The 22,043-nt window shown below is 41.1% G+C and overlaps 1 protein-coding gene across 2 annotated transcripts; it reads right to left on the minus strand.

The window, feature by feature from the left end:
- Positions 1-522: 522 nt before the first annotated feature.
- On the minus strand, positions 523-19,879 carry ptpdc1a (protein tyrosine phosphatase domain containing 1a). Of its 2 annotated transcripts, XM_035153062.2 has the most exons (10): positions 19,695-19,879; positions 13,136-13,230; positions 11,466-11,637; positions 11,099-11,179; positions 10,795-10,913; positions 7,038-7,175; positions 5,285-6,399; positions 3,057-3,242; positions 1,646-1,756; positions 523-1,562 (listed from the first exon to the last, which is right to left on the minus strand). In XM_035153062.2, the coding sequence occupies exons 2-10, from the start codon at positions 13,218-13,220 to the stop codon at positions 1,452-1,454; spliced, it is 2,118 nt and encodes a 705-aa protein (XP_035008953.1). In that variant the 5' UTR covers positions 13,221-13,230; positions 19,695-19,879; the 3' UTR covers positions 523-1,451. The 2 variants fall into 2 exon arrangements, with proteins under 2 accessions (XP_035008953.1, XP_035008952.1); XM_035153061.2 differs by lacking the exons at positions 13,136-13,230; positions 19,695-19,879 and adding an exon at positions 11,780-12,134.
- Between the last annotated feature and the right edge of the window lie 2,164 nt (positions 19,880-22,043).

Genomic DNA, 22,043 nt, shown 5'->3' on the forward strand with positions numbered 1-22,043 from the left:
ATTGTTGGTTTCGATCCTAAATCTCTATGGACACTTGGAAGGGAGAATACAAAGTCATATAAATGTGTCTGGTTACATTCAAACAATCTATCTACTTTAAGAACTCTTTATAGATTATACCCTCATTATTATCATCTATCATCCTCCATTACACTGTTCATTTCTGAACTGTCAGAGTTTTTATTCTCAGTTGTTTCATCAAGTTTTGATCGCTGGTGACTTTAACAACAATTACATCAATGATATACATGAAAGCTTTACAGAACTTTTAAATACTAAGGACTACTTTAGAAAACGTATTAAGCTTCAAATTGTCCACATCCTGGGCTGGAAATCAAACAATTCACACAAACTTTCTGGGTTTAGCTTTTTGTCCTTATTTGCTAGTCCAAGTTACGATGTTTAGAAACAAGATGTTTTCCTAAAAGTCCAAGTCACCTCTTTGTTCTCTCACTGAATACTTTCTCTCTGAGTTTTAAGCTGAACCATTGAGTCAGAGTGAAGACCACAAAGACACAGTTGTGCAGTCAGTTGTGTTTAATTGTGTAAGAAGTAGGTACTGTAACAATGAAAAATAGTGCTTGTTGAAAAGTCCCCACAGTATGTCTCATGTGCTTCATAATAATAATATTTTTTTCATTATAATAGTCATTAGTGTTCCACGTTCAGCGTGTGTCAGCAGAACTACATTACACTGAAACCATAAATGAGATGAGTGAGGAGAGAGGCAGCCCACACACGCACAAACTCACACTCACACACACACACACACACACACACTGAGGCAGACATTTTGCTAAATGCAGCAGTGGAGGCAGATTGATGTTTTACAAATGCATGTACGACAGAAACAGTGAGAGGTTTTTCGGTGCACACAGTATTAAGGACATATGATTGATTTGGAGAGCAGATGCAGTGTGGCCTGGTGTGTTTGCATTGCCATAACAATAGCCACAGTTTGCATCAGACTAAAAAAAGCTTGCAGCTTACATTCTACAGGATCAAAGCAGCCTTGCAGCTTATCATCAGGTTATAGTTATTCAACTAGTCTCTGCATTTCAAAAAGGATCTGAATAAATAAGACACATGGCAGCATCTGCACAGTGTAAAACATGTTTTGGTTTAAATAACCCCCCCCACCCCACCCAGTAGCTTTAACAGCTGAGTTACACATTTAAATAACATTTACATTAATATCACGAGAATGCCTCGGTCATTTCCTATCCACTAACAGGTACACAAATATTACAGGAGAATAGACGACAAACAGATGCTTTCAAACGCTGCACAGTGGCACATTAACACAGAGGATGGCAGTGCTTGGAGTCTAATAAGCGCTTCAAAGAACAACATAATCAGCAGAATCTGATGCAAGGAACTGGCTTCAAATACAATAATGCCCAAAGATGAGGAACTCTCCCTCTTCTCTGACCCGTCACGCTGAGGCTCGGTCAGAATTCATTCACTTCCACAGCTTTGTCCCGCAGCTCGTGAAGAATGGGAGTCAGGATTGCTTTAAGTGTCGTGTATAAAGACTCGTTCTTCTCTGAGGCAGGGTCAATCTGGAGATCAATAAATAAATGCATTCATGCAATACAAATATGCATCTTAAGGTTTTCAATATACAGAATCTAATGAAACTCACCTTGGTAAACACTTTGATTGTTTGCTTGAGGAAACTGGTCTCCACCTCCTCAGGCATTGGCAGGAGATGAGCAGCACAGTTGAGGATGCAGAGTAAAGTGAGGCGGTGACCCTGTCAGTGAAGCATGTTTGAAGTCAGATCACATGGAAACATTTTCACTTTAACATTTTAAAAGCAATAGCAGTATCACAAAAACTATATGAATAACAGACCAGTTTTCATAGTCCATTATAAATGATGGCAGCATCATTCAGCATATTATATTTCATTTCTTGGCAAACGTAAGAGCTGACTACAGACCATCAGACCATATTAAATACTTTTAACTAAATCATAAAGACAGGTAAATGTAAAAAAAATGGACCTGTGCAATCTTATGTCTCCACACAACTTAAGCGCAAGGCGAAAACACTTGGTATTTTGTATCACTGGCTGAAATATGTTCAGAGGTCAAGGCGGTTTTTTGCGTGATTATATGAATGGCAGCAGATTCATGTGGTTGTGGTGTATGGTGGGTTTACAGAGAACACAACTGTATCTCATCTGTGGTTACACAACAAAATCAATTTGGTTAAGATTATAGACAGAAGATGGTTTCGGTTAATAGAAATAATAAAGCTGTTCTCATGTACATGTTTTGTGCATGTAGATTTCAGCACAAGCATGGGGGGGAATAACTGATATTCGCTCTGCATTCCCGTTTCCCGTCCTTTTTCTGTAGCAACTATAAACTTCAGCAGATTCATTTTCATTATTTTGCAGTTTTATACAATAATGCAAGGGAAAATATATTCCAAGCCCCTTTGTCCCGACTCAAAAATATGAAACAAATTAGACTGTTCTGAAGACTCTTCATATAAAAATAATACAATATCTAGTATATGTTTGATCAATATGGTCAGATGGTCAATATGCTGCTACATGACATAATACACAAAAAATATCTTTGTTTTGACATCATTGTTTTGTATTTGCATTCTGCCCCATGTCAGTGGATTTCAGCCCTTTTCCATTCTCCTCCTCTCTGTGCTCATATATACAGTCAGTATTTTATATATATATATATATATATTTATTTCCCAATAGAGCTGTTTTCATGTACGTGGTCTTGTTGTGTGGAAAAAGTGACTGAAAAATTGCCTGTTATGACTTTTACAAAACCTTCTACAACTTTGTCAGCTGTGTTCTGAACTGGTGTCTCGTTGATTGAATTACATCATTATTCTGTCACTATGAACTACCTTTAAAGAATTAACAATTAAAACACGACATATAACATTTAGCAAAATAATCAGGATTATTAATTTTTTTACCACAATGAAGTTTTGCAACAGTGAGTTATCCAGCTGGCTGAAGCTTCTGTGTGTCAGGTGAGTGTGTTCAGTGTTTGCTTGTGACAGTGATGCTGTACCTTTTCCAGAGAGTCAAGGGCGTTCTGTGGGTTTACCGTCTTCCCACTTAGAGCTGTTATATCCTCACTGCTGATGACTGGATCCTTGAGCTGCTCCAGCCACGACCACATCAGGCCGGAGAGGACCAGAGGCTCTGTCTCCATGCACAGCCTCTCCCATGCCCCCTCTCTGGAGTTCAGCTCTGTCTGCAGGTCACGGGAGAGAGCAGTGTGACAATGGGCTGACTCAAAGAATACAGCTTTTTATCACGGATAACATTCAATCATATTACATTGTATTATATTATAGTTCTGAGAAGGCCTGGGCAATTAACTGAAAATGTATTGAAACCGACATTTATAACTTCGAACCGTCTTAATCTTGCTCATGTCGGTTAATTCGGTGAATACTTTGCCCGATGCATGCATTCACACACGGTCGGTCTCCACTATGTTCGTTTTGCAGTGGTGGCACATGTACCTTGTACCGTGCAGTATTACCCTACTGCATGTCCTCCCTCCTCACTCCACTGATCTGCACTCACTTTACAAGTTAACAATACACACCATCACTAATCAGAAGTCATTAGGACACGTAAATAATATAATCGCTCATTAGTCGTAATCAAGTTCTGAGTATTACACAACTCTATTAGGGATTGTCATTAAATTTTTTTTATTTTTATTTAAAATAGTCCAACATTAAATATAAGCTCTGAATTTATGTTGTGTGGCATAAACTTGGTACTTATCACTCCATCATACTGAACCGTGAAATTAAATATCTTGAATCCTCTTCTGCAGTTTTGGAGACAGTGACCAGGGGGAGTTTGTCTCTTCTGATCTTTTGAGTTCTAAGAAGACAGGGTACTCACTTCCCTGAACTACTGGTTGGTGTCTAAAAGGAACCATGTGAAGCCCTGGATGTTTCAGATTCACCATTATTTTCACTAATCAAAAGTGTGGTGCAGCTTCACATAACTCCCACCACAGATCTCATATTCAACTTGTTGCTTCCTGTTGATGCTCCACATCTCCATGGTGGTGCTCTGAGAGCCGTCTGCTTTTTCTTTTTCTTTGGCTTTACTGTTTTTTATTATTTTCTGGTACAGCCTGTTGATCCCTCTCTCTGACAGTGTAAGACACCATAAAGCATTTAAGCTTTGGGACTGACAGTGACAGAGGAGTGTGAGGACGTTTTTCTTTACAGAGTGAGAGTAGGTGAGAGATGTGGAGTAAATGATCTAGTTGGTCGGGAATCGAACCGGGACCTGCTGCTCAAGGCGTATGCATCCTAACCATTCAGCTTATCAGGGCTTAACAAGTAAATGAACACTGACTTTTACCAGGACTTCCTAGCACATATTACTTCCCACTGATGTAATTAATCAATCACACGGACCAGATAAGTATCAGGAAATGAATAGTTAATTTGATATTTTCTTTAAATTTAACTGAAATTGAGACTTGACAATAATGAGTCACTACTGGAGCTAGCAGTAGTGACAGAGGTTTCCAAACGATTTGAATGGAATTGCCAGCTCAACCAAACTCCATTGTTATGTCTCACCATCCTGCAACCAATGCTGTAAATACTCTTGTTTTTCTGATGTTCTCCTTTACACGTGGCATCTATTGCACTTCTGTCCGTCCTGGGAGAGGGATCCCTCACATGTGGCTCTCTCTGAGGCTTCTACGTTCTATTTAACCTGTTAAAAGGGTTTTTAGTAGTTTTTTCTTACTCTTGTTGAGGGTTAAGGGCAGAGGATGTCACACCTTGTTAAAGCCCTATGAGACAAATTGTGATTTGTGAATATGGGCTATACAAATAATATTTGATTGATTGATTGATTGATTGAATCACATACAGAAAAGTTATAGCTAATATTAATGTCTATGGCAGACCAGAAAAAGTATCTAGGCGACTATAAATGAAATCAAGTCTCAGCTTCTAAGAGCCTTTAATGCCTTTTTTGATTGATGTGAATTCAGTGCTTTTTTGAAGACTTTAAGACATCCATATATCCTCTCTAGAGAAATCTTATGAGAACTCTCATGAGCTCTGACTGGTTTACTGAGTGAGATGGAGTCTTGTCAGTGCCTCAATATTGTGCAGCAATCAATGCAGGACTAATACTGTGGTCATATCCTCCAACTGCAGACAGGTAGATTGGAATCATACCACTTAACAACACTTTCCAGTCAAACAGTACACTGCTTGCGTGTTTGCATGTTATGGAGGAGCCTACCTGCCACTGTGAGACCTTGGAGGTAAGATCTTTGTCCATCACGTGCATGGCCAGGACTTTGGCCACCAGCAGGCGTCTGCTCTCTGGAGCCAGCTCAGACTGGAGGGTGATGAAGGAACCCTCTGTGACCATCGCTCCCTCTGCTCCGCCTGCTGATGTGTCCACATCTGGCTGCTCCTCACTGGTTCCACCTCTGTTTTGGGTTGATAAGGCTGGCAGTGTGGCGTTAGACTGGGATTTTCTTCCCTGCTCTACAAGATCTAAAGACAAACTCTGAAGCCCCTTATGTAACTGCTTATTTAAAAAGGGAGGCCAAGTGTCTTGCCTTGCTTCTGTATTTGGGTCCTGAAAGCTGATAATGTCCTGAGGAGAGAGTTTACACAGTCTAGAATGTTTTAAGGCTGCAAGGTTGCTGTGAGACAAGGAATGTTTGAGCAGGTAGTTGAATGGACTGATGTTCTTCAGATTTCCTAAATAGTGCTGCTGTGGTGCGAGTTTGTGAAGGACACTATCACTGTAGCTGAGGCTCCTGCTGTCAAACAAAGATCTTAGAGGGCTTCCTACATGCTGCTGCCTCCACAGAGGGTCCAGGTCATTATCACTGGTGAGGGGCTGATCATGTGAGGATCTGGACACTAGAGCTGGTGAGCTTGGAGGATGAGATAAACAAGGTGGGACAGGAATCCCCTTCCCTCTCATCTCCTTCCCCAGCTGCTGAAGGGCCTGCTGGGACACAGTCTTCTCCACCTCTGCTGTGAGGTCGGGGATCTCCAGCCACCTCTGCTCGATCACTGTTTGTCTGTTGGCCGCAATGTCGAGGAGGAGCCTGCACACCACCTGGACAATTTTTGGCACGTTCTTCATCTGCCGAGCCTCATAGCCGTGCAGCAGGTGGCGCTGCCTGGTGAGGTACTGGGACAAGGTGACGGCGCTCGCTCTGGGTTCTGCACAGGAGAAGATGCTTCTGAGGGGAACCAGGAACTGGGCAAACTCCCTGACACACAGCAGCTGCCCTCTGGTCTGGATGGAGTTGGGTCTCTTGGCTCGCATAAACAGGATGGCTTGGTCAGCACTCATCCGAGATGTGAAGACCAAGTAACAGGCCAACAGCACACCTATACAAGGACAAATAAACTAGAATTACAACCCCACCAACCAGTTAAGTTGAAGTTTCTGTCCACACTCATATAATGTAGTGAAGACTTGTGAATAAAAGAACATAAGTGTATTTTGCCATAAGTGTATGAATTCTTCAATTACAACCAAAAACATGTGTAGTGAGGTCACATTGACCTTTGACCCCCTAATTCTAATCACTTCATATTCCTATATTCCTGTAATTCATTATAATTGATCATATTATCAGCGTTACGTGCATTCACACTAACATCACTCTCACGCGCAGTAGATTCCAACTGACAGGTACACAGACAAAAGAGTGAGAGTGAAACTCTCGTGTAAGAGAGCTGCATTTCATGCCACTTCTGGCTATGTGCTCAACTGCAGCTGACACTGAGTTCTGACTGTCTGCATGGACAGTAAAAGCTTTATGTAGCATGTGGCAAATAGCGCTGCACACACCTACACAATCCAGCAATGGAGCCAAACACCAACTTAGAGATCTATCTGTTATTATGAGAAGTGTAAAACACATGAACACATAATGCTAAGGCCACAGCTGTCACCTGTACAGACACATTAAAAAGATATTTGAATCAGCATACATGAGGATTTGACTGCTGGTGCTACGAACCTGTTCTTCCAAGACCAGCATGGCAGTGAACTGCCATTTTCCCTTCTTGTACGGCAAATGACATGACTTTCACCATGTCAAGGATCGTAGTCAGAGACGCCACGCCATAGTCCTTCCAGCCAAAGTTGTAGTAATAGACTGAAATACACAACAGAGAATTTAGTTAAGAGCTGTTCGATGTCTTCGCCATGGAACACAAAGCATTACTGTATCTGTTAAAGTGAAAGCCTTTTGTCATTCAGATATAAACTATTTTACATTACAGAGGACTCATTGTAGCATTGCAATCATACACTGTTGGACTCATGATGGACAGTTCAAAATTAGGACTATAATTGAAGCAGCAGGAACAGGGATCAACTATTTAACTCCGTAAATTCTTCTTTCTTTCAGGGGAGACAAAAGGCTTAATCCACCTTCTTCAACATAATGTAGATATGGTAGATCTGATATGAGAATAAAATAGGCTCTTTTGCAGTTTTTCCTGATTAATTAAATTAATTTGAACATGTTTGATTAGGTGGTATCTGAGGTAATACATGTTAAAGTGAATTTACCCTGTGCTGCTGCAGCCTTTAAGTTCATCCGACAGCATTCAGTTCAGATTTATGTGACTTTCACATAAAATGACTCCGTTGATTATTCAGACAAACATGTTCAATTTCTATCACATTTCCGAAAAGGCTGAGGTGAGCTCTACAGATTTGTTTGTTCATAAAACTGAAGAGTGAAGAATTGTCTGTGATAAAGTAACAAGCCAGTGTTTATAGTGCAGTCCTGTCTGCTGGTGTCAAAGAAAGGACAACACCGTGCAAAAAGCAGCTGATGATGAGGTGGAAAAATCTCCAGAGAGGTTGTTAGGAAGGAATTTAGATTGCAGCCCTCCACAGACCTCACAAACGTGGAATCTGTCGGTAATTACTTGGTTACTAGAGACCACATCATATTCTGGATGAAGGCAAAACACAATATTGATTGTAATGAGGAAAATAAAACATACCTTAGTCTCTTGTCTAACAACTACTTTTGCTCCTCAGCCTCTTGTCAAGTGCTAAGATGCAGAGTAAATGTTTTCCATAGAAACTCATTCATCTTCTACCACTATTCTTTAGTCCTCTCTAGAAACTTCATATTCTTTCACTATATTATTGAGGTCTCAGATAAGTAATAAAAGTCCTCACTAATATGATAATCTGTTGCTAGGAAACATCTCCAGCCGCATCCACCCACGATGACAATGTCAACACAGAATCCACTGCAGCAATAAGACGCTGTGACAATCCTTGTTATACAAGATGAGAACTCTGTTTCATTGACAAATAATCAGTTCAGAGCGAGAAGGAAATATCGAATGGCAGTCTACCAACTCTAGGACACTATAAGACATGAAGAAAGCTTGTTAGTTGAGCCATATTATTGTGTTCCTGTCTGTAATAATCTGCAATAAACCAATACTTGAAAAGAAATGTATGCAGTTTTGAACCATATTTCTGGGGCTTGTTGTGATAGTTTATCATCATCACTTATTCACATCTTTTTACAATGTTTACATTAATTAGGGCCCGAGCACCTCCGGTGGGAGGCCCTATTGTATTTCGAAGGATTTGTATTTCCCTTTTGGGGCTTTTTCAGGGCCTAGACATGCTCAAATTGTTACCAGAGTCTGCAGGGAATTCAAAACCCCAAAAAGTTATTGTATTCTGGAGTAATTTGAAATGGGCGTGGAAAAATGCCTCAACAGCGCCATCTAAGGAAAAGCCCCTCAGTTAGCTTTCACCGATCTTCACAAAAATCGTAGCCCAGGTGTATCATGACCAGACAAACAAAAAAGGTCAGAGGTGCAATTGGAAAAAAGCAACAGGAAGCCCGCCATTTTGACTTTAGTGGCCATATTGGCCATTTTCCACATTTTTACTTTGATGTACTTGTCCCAGGGCTTTCATCAGATCAACTTCATATGGAGATGCGTGTCATCACAACAAAATGGAGATGAAAACTACCTCAAAGATCGATTTTTCGTCACACGGTGTGACCGTGGCGTGGCCTCAAAGTTTGATTACACGCCATCAAAACACGATGTTCTGTATCTCGGACATACATGGTCCAATCGAGTCCAAACTAGACATGTAAGACAAGAGTCCCGGCCTGATGACATCTACACAGAAATCATGACTTCAAATCACAGCGCCCCCTGGTGGAAACAGGAAATGTCTTGTTTTTGGAACGTCTTACACTTGGATGTATTCCTCCTGATCCACTGCCCGCAGCCATGTCAAACTGTATCAAATGGGTCTCAAGACATTGATAATGTAGGCATAAGATTACTGGGACTTTTCGTCGAACGCCATAATAGTGGCGTGGCGTTAAAGTTCATCGACTCGCTGTGAAACACGAAATTGCTGTAACTTCCGTGTTCATGGGTCTATCTCCCTCAAACTACATTTGTGTAACAACAGCCCCCTGCAGACATTCAGATGGTTTTAAGGAATGGGCGTGGCAAAATAACTGACTAGCGCCCCCTAAAGGGCAGCCCCGGCACCACGATTGGCCGACATGTACAAAAATATATAGGGACATGTGTCTTTTCATAACAAACAAATAAGTCTCTTGGATAGATATGCTAGACCAAACAGGAAGTCCGCCATTTTGACTTTAGTGGCCATTTTCACTTTTTTACTTTGACAAACTAAAACTATGCTCTATGTGTCAATATTTCCTCAGTGTCATAGCGCCACCTACTGATTCGCCATGAAACAGGAAGTACTTTGTAAATCTACTCTGCACTATCCAACCGGCTCCGAACTACTGACCTATGATCACAATCCTGACCTGAACAGCTCCATATATTAATATTAGTTCGGGTCATAGCGCCACCTACTGATCAGTGTGAAAATTAAGTTGTTGTAACATTGTCCAATTGACACAAAATTGCTCACGCTACATCAGAGCCCCTACTTGAACAGATATATTAGTCTGTAGGTAATAATAGTGATGGCGCCACCTACTGGCAACAGGAAGTAAGCTTTGTTTTACAAATATCATTCGATTTACATAAAATGTTCACAGTGTGATGTGCAATTGATAGCATGGACCGTAATGAGCAATTAGCAGGCAAGGATCGACATCGCGTGACAGACGCAGGAAGTGAAGCTTTTATCCTTGCCGCAGTGCGCAAAATGCGTGCAACGTGGAGACGTGCGCTTGGTCATTGATCGCTTTCTCCACCGACCGCAACAGGCTTCGAAATGTGTGTGCTCGGGCCCGTCAGTGCTACAACGTAGCCCTAGTTTACTTTATTATTTGAACTATTCATTACTAATTTACTTTGTTATTTACAATGTTTGCTCAACCTCATAATCATATGACTGAAAACCAATGTACTCTAGTTTCTTTTTTAAGTTTATGTAACTGGGCCCAAAAATAACGGAGTCGGGTACAATAGATGGAAACAGGAAGTACCGCAGGTGGGAGCAGGATGTAGCCACCATAGAAGGGCTGGGAAGAGTAAAGAAAGTTCTAGAAACTTGGTTTAGATCATGTTGACTTCCCCTAACATTCCAATGTAATGTTACACTATTAAAAAAGAACCAATCCAATAAATCCTAAGAAAAAGATGAGTGGAGACTCAACGAGAATCTCACATAAAAGTGGGTGCGTTTGCAGATTTTCTTCACCATGGTCCACACAGAATCAGGTTTATTTTGGTCTCTGAACCTAATAAACTCTATTGAAATTACAGTGTGTTGGTGAGACTCACTTCCTGCCTCCATGAAAGTCTCGGGTCGATAAGTGAAACCGCTCTCCTGCTCCAATGGGTTCCCACAGCTGGCGTGTTCTCCGGGCCGCTGCAGGTTGATGACCGTCTTCAAACCACACCTGGGTACAGCAACAAGTCAGAGTCAGTGACCAGAGTTATAAACACAACAGGACAGAAGTCCACAAGTCAACACATATATTCACAACAACATGTCACAGCAAATCCAAGAAAAAATGTAATCCTAGTGAAGTTTTAAATTATAACAATGTGTTAAAGAAGAAGAAGAAGAAGAAGAAAGCTGTACCTTTGAAACTGTTCAATTACATTATATTTCTCTATGATTTCAGTTGAAGGCCTTGCCATGGCTAGCAAGTTGTCAGTAATCCTGTAAATGGAGAAAATGTTAAACAACCACCACCAATTTATAACAAAAGTAAACATCATCAAGAGCTCAGGTTATCACATACACACACACACACACACACAAAATAAACATCTGTCATGTTCAATTATTCCAATGTAACATGATAACGGTGCAGAGCAACAGCCAGGACAAATCTATTGACTTTTCATGTAACTATCGATGTTGACGTCAGTGACTAACCGAGTGCAGCACTAACAGCAGGAGAAACATGGAGTGTGAAAGTTGGTGGTGAGACAGACTAACGTACCAGGATGAGTAGAGCCCTTTGATCGCCTGCTCCTCATTACTCCAGCGAGAGGGGTTTTCATATTTACAGGCTTTTCCTCCACAGGCCATGGAGCACTGCATGTGGCCAGGGATGACGTGCCTCAGGGTCTCCCCCATCTTGGTGTACTTTGCAGTGGGGACCCTCACATTGGCTGGAGAAAGAAAATACAACAAAAAAACAAAAATAAGAACAACTTGACAGTATTTATCAGTACAATTTTGAGATTTCCTTCCAGCTTAAGGCATTACAAAACCCCTGACTGCTAAAACTCAGGTTAATTCTTTTGCGGTTACATCTCCTGGTCTTGCGTTCAGTGGGAGGCTGAGGCTGGTTCACGCTGACGGCCACCATGACTCTGTGGGAGGAGGAGAGGACCTCCAGGACAGAACTGCATCTGCGTTGCAGGACCTTCAGCAGGATGTCCGCGGCAGAGTGCCTGCGCTCATGCCTCCTCATGCTCGCCATCATCTCCCCAGCAAAGGAGAGCCGTCCTCGGTGCTGCTGCATTTTGCGGCTGTGAGCAGCTCTGTACGAACAAAGCCTCCTGACTCAACAGCTCTATGCCCATGGTGAATCATCGCACAACAATCACCCGGTGGCAAAGAGAGGCAAATACAACAAATCGGTTCATCAGCAGCAGCATTTGAAGTGTCGCCATGACAACCATCTCCAATGCCGTCAGTGGGAGGTGCGTAGATGGGGACGAATGCTGTGTGCGCCACACACACACACACACACACACACACACACACACACACACACACACACACACACACACACACACACACACACACACACACACACACACCTTGTAACTGAAGGCCAAACATCTGGTGGCGTACAGCCCTGACAACACAACGTCAACCAGTGTTTACAATGTAACACCTTTCTCTTCTTTTGAATGGACCAGCGACAACCAAGTGGTTTACATAAAACAATATGTTATATGTGGAGATGTAACATTTCTATGAATAACCCATCAAATACTGTTAATATGAAACATGTTTTGTTTTTTCAGGGCTACATCTGCCAAATATCTTTTATCCTATGGTCTAGAAAATATTGACAGTGGAGGAAACAACCGAAAGCAGAGTGACACTGATCATTTGCTTATTGGAACAAGCTTGATTTGTTTTACATTGCATACATTTTTCAAATATCACTGCAGTTTGCTTCTACGACCAACATCTTGTATCCACTAAGACACAACTCTATAACTGTAACACAGACATTGTGCTTGAAGCCCACTCAACAATTGAGCAGCCAGAAGCGTTGTTTGTGTTTTTTCTCCAGTTGTAAAGACAATCAGGAAATTGAACACCCATCAGGAGGGCCACACCAAACTGATTCTAATCTTCCTGATGGCAGACATATGTATAACATAGGACACGTTCCATTACTTTCCAATAACAATTTTAGCACATACTCTATCCACATTGAAAATATGACACTAAGGATCAACTTTTTTTTTTAAATCACTGTAATTTGTTACAGCTTAATTATTTATTTTCCGGCAAATTACATCTATTTAGATTTTGTATAAATTTAAATATTTCAGTTTTAACAGTACAGTCACAAATCATTTCAAGTCTACAGTCGTCAGCATGAAGACGCCCAGTTTGCCTTGTGTTGTTTGTGCGTTGTCTTACCTGTCTCCATCTCTGTGCTGATCTCTCTACTCGCTCCAGTCGTGGAGTAAGGCAGGTCACTCAGGACGCTGACACCAGCTGCCATGGCAGGGGGGCTGAAAGGTGTGAATAAACATTGTGTCAAAGGCAATTGAAAAACAAAACAAAAGGAAAAACAAATGATGTCCCAAGCACAAGCGTTGGTTGTGCTGATTACGCAAACAAGGTGCGCACACAAATGAGATACGAGGAGCGTGAGCGACGTTGCCTGGCAGGACGACCCAGGGGAGAGAGGGAAACGTGCAAACTGAGCCACCAAGTCAGCAGCTCGTGTGTCAGTCTGACCACTGCACCTCTGGGAGCAGGTGGGCGTGCTCCGGGGACGACAGCGGGAGCTGGGAGAACATCTGAGACCCACGCACGGCACGTGGAGAAGCCTCATGATGAGCACACACCCAAGAGTCCTCATCACACCCAGTTCAGTTCAGCACTGAGTTCAGGGAGATTAAATAGGGCTGATTTGTCCTTTTCTCACAAGGCTGCAGCCACACTTATCAATTATTCAGGTCAACATATCCACCAGCGATTTAGAGCAATACTCCACTATTACATGTGATTTATGTAGTCTGATATCACAGTTGTGTCAGGTAGATCTCCCAGAGTGTCGGTTTAACTCCAGGGACCAACTGTTTCTCATGTTACACCCAGAGCAACAATGGCCCCGCAGCACTTGTGCTAACTGGTGTTGAAAGAAGGAAACTGTGCACCTTCACAGGTCTCTGCCTCACTGGGGTCCATTAACAATTGAGCAGGGCCTGTGTTCCTGACCTTCTAACTTTTTGATGGCCAAACGATTCCCTGACCTTTGCTTTTTTTCCTTCCTCTTTGATAAAGTCAATTAGGAAGTTTTCTGACTATATATAAGAATAATTCTTAACTATGTCACTGCTTTTTAAACTAAAAATGACCTGAAAGTGCTGAACAGATTTTTAGATTTCAAACCCTCTGATTTCCCTCTAATTTATATTAGCCCAGCAGTAAGAATAAGAATAATTTGCGCAATATCATTTTCTCCAATGCAATATAGTTAAAGTTCCATATTGATAACAGCATTATGCATTGTGATAGCACTGTGAAGGGTATGTACTACTTCCAAAAAGGTCTGTCTGTATGCGGAACACATATCCTCCTGCAAACCGTTCATCTTATCGGCTTCACACTTGGCATGTGTATTAGTGGCCCAGTGAAGTGCATTATGTGGTGCGAGTTTGGTGGACATGCAATACGTTCAAATACATAACAACCAGCAGTGTGCCTTCAGTCTGCTGACTGAGTTGAACCTGTGTTGTTCTACGTCCTCTGATAAACTACAGTGGTGAGCAACTGGTTCTAAGTGCAGGTCAAAATCGGCACCAGACCATTTTGATAATCTAATTATTTCCATTTCACCATATTATCAAATGACACAGACATTCACGCGGGTGCTCATCTCTGTCATGGCAACAACATTCAGGTTTGAAAAACAGTTTTCTAGATTCACTCTGCAAGATAGACTGATAGCTGTTCTCCTGTGTTCATGCTCCGCAGCTTCTTAAGAATTATTCCTTGTCATAATTGAGCCCTTCTCAAACAGTTCTACAATTTGAATTTGCTTTATTTCTGTTCATGTGTGTGGTTTATAAGTTTGAATGATTTACTAAACTGCTGTTATTTTTTCATGCATTGCGTGTGAGCTATTTTAGAGGTTTGCAATGCATTCAAAACAATCTTCTGACCAAAGAACACAAATAAATAAAAGCTTTGTAATTTTACAAAAAATAAACCATTTGTAGGGACAAAACAAACATTTGGCTTTTACTTTTAAGACAAATTGCCAAACAAGAAGTGATTGTTGCTACCATGATGAAGATCAGATCCAATCACGGGTCAGTCACTTATGTCCGTGGTTTGAAACTAAACTCTAAACAAATGCAGTATGTTAGACAGGGGTGGGGGCAGGGGCAGTTTGGGCTGAATATGTGGGAGAATGTGCGGCCTTCACATAGTGACTGTTAGTAGCCGTTGCTGGCTGGTTTTAATCTTGAAGTTGGTTGTTATGTGTGTGTGTGCGTCACATCGCAGTTCAGTCTTGCACCTGTCTGATAAGGCCTGTTTTGAGAAGACTGTACATCTGTGGCATACAATACACTGTACTTTAACTTGTTCTCATACCTAACTTACTATATTACAGCCTAAACTCCATTAGCTTTATTCAAACATCTCACATACATTCTTAAGAAACTGTGACATAAAGAATTCAAGCAGCGGCCACTAGGGTCTGAAGGACAGATAGGAAAGGCGCATGCCATACTGAAGACTCACAAGCCATCAGCCGATTCAAGGCTTGTTTTAAAACACCAAACCAAACTGTCAGAAATGTGAAGATTTGCCCAGCAACGGTCAGAGGAGGGGCGAAACTGGGAGCAGCTCCTCATCATTGGCGGATTCCAGTGCCAAGGGGCTGGGACCAGCCTGTGCACTAGCCACGGTGACTCCCCCTCGTTATTGACCAATGAAGTTCTACCTACTATTATAAATATTGCACCTGTCGTCCGTTCGGGGCGACTCTTGACTTCCCCGGCGGTATTAGGTGGCTTGGGGCTGTACGTTGAGTGCCCATAGCTATGTAGTAGCTTTTCATTGCTTCTAAATAAATACTTTTTTGAACCAAGACCGACTCTTCTCTCTACCTAAGGATAAAAGAACACGACAGTGCCGACCACTGCTTTGGTTTAGAACACATGTTCAATTCGGTCAACAGACTGAGAGTTGGCATGCTGCCCTGCCCCCACTGATTGAGCACGGGTCACCTGTTTATTTGACTTTTATTAATATTGAACTTATGTCGTGACCAGTTTGCATGGAACTTGGCACTGCACTTCCCTGGTCAATTTATGAAAGACATACAAATTGTGAAGCTAATAAGATGAACTGTTTGCGAGATATGTGTTCCACATACAGACAGATAGACATTTTTGGATTTAGTAGGTTGATACTATGAATGTAAAATAAATAAAATTAGCAAACAAATCTTTACAATGAAATCAAACTAATTTGTGATCAATTGCATTTTATATTTAGGAAACAATACTACAAATAGTAAGGACAGGGATATATTGTACGTAAGTACAAGATTTTCTCACTAAGTAAGTCAATTAGCTCTTTTTCCAATGTTGAACACATTTTATGAATATGTGATGTAAACTGATCTCAGACTGTTACTGCTGCCAAAGTAGAGACAAGCACTTAATGTCTGATGCGGTCATTTAACAGTGTGTGGACAATATCTTGAATAAAAGACATTAGAGAAGTAAGTTATAATTCCGATAGCCATCACAGAGTCTCCTTGTGTTATTGAAAATAAACAACAAACAGATATAAAAACATCTGCTGCTCTTTATCATTTGTTAATTAACTGTAAGCTCTTGTGTGGATCATGGAATCTGATTTTCCAGTGATTGATTTGTCAGTAGTCTGGCTGTTGACAGGTTTTGATTGAGGTGTGCAGTTACCATGGTGATGTAGCTAAGTGAAGCACCATTGTAGCCCTAAAACCCCAGGGTCAAACCTGAAGTGACCTCACTAACCACAAACCCTGCTTCGCACTACAGGCCACTGTTGTCTGTGAATAATTGATGTCGTGAAGTTAGAGCCTGACTTTTTCCATCCACACAGTTTTGGGACTTCTACACTGTAATCCACACTTCTGGTTACAAACTGATATGGCACCACAAACGAGTATGACACTGGTTGAAGCCTGTCCAACATTACAGCCGGAAAGAAGGCTATCCAATCAATTCAGCAGTCTGTGCGCCTGGAGCCTGACACCACTTGGCATTGTTTATAGGACGCTCCTGATAACAAGCTCAAATAAATCTCTCCACTCAACCACTAATCAAGAAATTCACAACACTTCTCACATTGTGGTGGATCCATACGCTCATGTCCACTGGGGAGCCAGTGTGTTGGTCATGAGACGACAGTGTGAAGCCTGAGAGATGCTTTCAGAGATGCTGCTAATGAGTGTGGGATGTGAGAGTCATTTCCACTGAGTGTGCTAATAAAGCAATATGGCTGACAAGATGGTGCTCTCAACACCATGTTTAATCTGTGATAATGTGTGTGTGAAGGGAGCCTCATCACACAACAGACAGACACAGCCTTCACAAGACTACAGCAGAGCCATCTGTCTCAGTGGGATCAGCGGAATCGAACTCCAAACAGTGCCGCTGGGGGTTCAATGAGCTACTTAAGGTTTTCTCACCTGGCTTCACAGCTGCTTATCAGCCACTACTTAGAAATCTAGTAGTGTGGTGTGATGCTGCCTTCAAATGCGGTCATGTGTTCATGAGACGAGGGGGGGTTCATATGAACGCTCCCTTCTTGTTGCATTCACAGAGCTCTCTCGGAGTTCACAAGCTGCGATGTGTTTGCTGACCTGTTTTAGATCTGGAGGCGGCCATGGAAGTTCATTCTTTTGTTGAATTGTATGTTAACATATAGTCACTTTGGTAGAATACAGTTTTTCATATGTCCGAGGGAAGTGTTGATTTTAACAGTCTAATCTCTTCATATTGCTTATAGGTTGTGTAATGAACATATAATTGTCAACATATAAAAATCTAATGTTTGTCATTCTTTGCTCATAAAGAATAGTTGAAAATCACAACTCTCACTCAGGAGCAAGAATCAGTCTTTAAACGTAGAGATAATAATGTGACATTTATCCTGATAACTATCAATATCAACTGATTGTCATTTTTGCTCATATCATGCAGCCCTAAGCCACAATGTTAATATTAATGTCCATGTTGCTGACTTCTCAGTGCTGTTCTCATGACTTAACCACGTGGACACTAAGCACCCTGTACATGACTTTCCACATTGTAACCACGAGCTCCTGAATCCCATTAGAAGGCAGTGTGTTTTACTAATTCTTAACCTAATGCAGCTTCGAGCAGGTCTCATGATTGAAGCCTGATCAATGACTGGAAGTGCTTTATCTGCTAATCATCATTTCTCCATAAAAGATTTCAGAAAGCAGACTTAAAGCCATGCCTTCAAACAATGTCTATACATGTTTCTAAAACCCAGATATGCTGGTCTATCCAAAGGTCAATATGAGCAAGAACTAAAAACTGTACTATTTATGGTACTTATATATACTAGATGTGTTACTAATGATTATTTTCATTACAGATGTATTCTATTCATTTTTAATGATACACGTTGGAAAATGCTCAATTAACTTTACAGAAGTGGCCAATAATCCCAAACCTAAAAAATATTACACTCAAAATGATTTAGGACAATGAAATTTGCTAATCCTTACCCTGGTGAAACTTAAACCAGAGAACGACACTTTGTCAACATTTTTCCTTTGAGAATTACAGCAACAATTAATTGCTTATCAAAACAGAAACAGCTTTTTCCCCCTGATGATTGACTAATCGATTAATTGATTCAGCTCTATTACATGGGAAGTAGAATTTCAAAAAGTACATAATTTAGACATATACACAACTGTTTACATAAGACCTCCATCCTATGAATATTTGTTCTGTCTCTCCATCACAACTTCTTCTTAATACTGATAAACATAGGCATGTGTTTCCTGTATTTTCCTCATTACTTATAAACATTGATGCAGTACCAGATTATAAAAGGTGCAGCATCACACATTAATCCACCATTTACAATATCTGGTCACTCTGATTGATATGTGTTAGTTCTCTTGCAACATCAGACCAGTAAGATGCTCTAATGTTAACAAGCAACCAGTAAGATTTGTAGAATTTCTAGAATCTAGCTGGGGCGGCTGTGGCTGAGGGGGTAGAGCGGTCGATCCCGGTCTTCCCCATCTGCATGCCGAAGTGTCCTTGGGCAAGATACTGAACCCCCGAATTGCCCCTCATAGAAAAAGTGCTGCCCATAGATGCACTGTATGAATGTGTGTGTGAATGGCAATAAGCTGTACTGTGTTTGAGTGGTCATCAAGACTAGAATAGTATAAATAGCTATAGGAATACAGAGCATTTACCATTTAGAATGCATGAGGATTCAGTTGTACGACTGTACTAACTCAAAAGCCCTGGTGCATGCACAACAGAAAGTGTCAGTTGTTTACACTCCCAGGGAGAATGAGGATGGAGAATATTAGAGTCGCAGCACAGATCACGTTTTCGAGCTGCAGGTAGAGACGTGATGATGATGATGAGGAGGAGGAGGAGGAGGAGTACACACCCAACTATGTGGCAGTGTGAGGAGGAGGAGGAGGAGGAGAGGCAGTGACAGGCAGCGTGCCTCACACTCTTCATGTGTCAGCCGATCACATTTTATAAGTGAAAAGTCATCAGCTGTTGTTGTGTCACAGCTGAAAGTCACACGGCTTCTCCACAAACACGCTCACGCCATATTATGTGTTATGAGACGCTGGGTGTTGATGCTGCTGCTACACGACTTATCAGCGCTATAGCTAACTAGCGGACACTCCTCTGCATTAACCGCAGCTAGCATCGATGCTACATGAGAGATAACTTACCGTTTCCTGTCGTCGGACGCTGTCTGTCAGGTTTCTGACACAGTCAATTCATCTCTATGGAGCCACGTTTTATTTTGTCGCTGGTGCGAACCAGGCCGGGGGTTTCGACTAGCCACATCATTAGGTTAGCTAAGTACAGCTAGCATACGAGCTAACTTAGCAACCTGACATGTTGTCATGTGGGACAGAACCTGGTCACGTGACCACAGTACCAGCAAAGATCTGCAATTTTAATTCTGGTATTTTAACACTTTGGAAACTGGAGATGTTGATGATCGAAGGCTTTGTGTCATTTAAACTGGATTTATATTTGTAGTGTTATTCAGTCCTGCAACAACTCCGCATCTGTATATTTGTTGATTTCTTTTTTCGTTTCTCATTCATTTTTCATTCCCTTGTGAGTTTTTCTTAAATAATGTATTAAATCCTAGTACTCCGTAATTTTAGAATATTCTTATAATTAACTTTTATTTTTTAATAATTTGAGTCTCTGACAGTTGGTTTTATACTGATTGACGTTTTGTTTTACACTCATGATTCTTCTAATCCAAATGTAGAGTTGTCCAATTGACATCCTAACACATTAAGGGATATATAAACATATTAGGTTATCATTTATTAATGAGTCCACACCCCTGAGGAAAAATGTGCTGCCCACGATTGTCTTTTCTTTCTCTCTTGAGAATAAATCATCTTCTTATTTGAAGATTACTTATGAATTATTAAGGAACAAGAGACAGTTTAGATCCAAGACAAATGATCCTGACCAGCTCCTCTGCTGTGCTCATTGGCTTCTCAGTTTTCTTTACATTTGACTTTAAACACTGAGACAAAGTTTTCTTTTTCAATAAATTTAATTTTGAAATAAAGATCAATGGAGGGAGACAGAAATATGAGCATTTAAAGATATTTAATAAGGACCAGGCTGAGACAAGAGGAAGGCTACCAGGAGCTCATGCAGAGGAGACATGAGTAACTAAACTGCAGTGAGGTCATAATCATTGTCAGTCACCTCACTACAATCATTTCAACTGGACAGTCCGGAGACAAAGGTTACACCATGCCTGATGAGTTATTATGAAAGCAAATGCAACAACTCAGTAGTTTAACATTTCAATAAATCCACAACTGAGAGCTAATTAAGATTTGTGTGTATAATTGAACTATCTGCTTAGATACATCTTTATTCCCAAACACAAAAATAAGCAGTGCTCAGTCTACCAACATAGTGTCTTTGTTACACCTTGTTGACACAATGAGGATCCCTGCGAAAAACCGATGAGTTGATGAGAGTGTATCTTTTATGAAGCTCTCTGGTGTAGCCTAGTGGCAGTTCATTAAGATGATGCAGTTGCTGTGACGTTCCTCGTGCGGTGTCTGCTTTTGTTAGGGCCTGAGCAATGAATGGTGCAAGGGTCCTATTGTTCCCTTAAGTTTTTCAATCAAATCAAAAACCTCAGAGAGTCACATGTGAGGGAGGCCTCTCCCAGGACGGGCAGAAGTGCAAGAGATGTCACGTGTAACAGAGCACATCAACACAATAACAATATGTACAACATTAATGAGAAAAGACCGTGTTGAAGATAAATGGAGAGATGTATCAATGTTTAAAGTATTGACAGACAGGTTGAAAAAAAAATATATTTTATGGTCGTAGCCAGAAGGCGATTTGTATTTACAGTTTACAGTATTTACTGTGAGCCTCTGACCACGTCTCAGCTCTGACCTCCTCCTGTATTGCTTTGGTTCCTGACAACACAAATCTTGCAGTAATAAGTGGTTCCAACTTTTAAATGGAAACTGTGGATCCTGTGATTTAGTCAGCAATGAATGAGGGATTGATAGTTGGAATATGTTGCCGCGAGTAGCAGAGCACATCCACAAAATAACAAAACTTACAACAAACAGTGTCTTATTAGACACATAGCAGTATAACTAAGAGCTGGTCCGAGGCCGACACGAGCCAGCTCTAACTAGAAGGTATATCAAAAAGGAAGGTTTTAAGCCGAACCGAGATGATTCCACAAGAGAGGAGCTTGATAGCTGAAGGCTCTGACTCTCTACAGACTGGAGCAACAACGATACAACTGGACTCAGTCAGGCTGAGCTGAAGAGAAATGCACTTGCACGTATACACACACACACACACACACACACACACACACACACACACACACACACACACACACACACACACACATACGGCTGATGAAGTTGAGAACGTCTTGTTGCAGGTGTCAGCACAATAACATAAAAGTATTACAGGTGACTTATCCTCTCCATACACAATCGCAATTCTATTGCTTTGAATAATAATTTGTTTCTAAAATATTTGTATTCCTTGAAAAA

The sequence above is a fragment of the Hippoglossus stenolepis genome, chromosome 3 (assembly GCF_022539355.2).
Source record: "Hippoglossus stenolepis isolate QCI-W04-F060 chromosome 3, HSTE1.2, whole genome shotgun sequence".
Lineage (NCBI taxonomy): Eukaryota > Metazoa > Chordata > Actinopteri > Pleuronectiformes > Pleuronectidae > Hippoglossus > Hippoglossus stenolepis.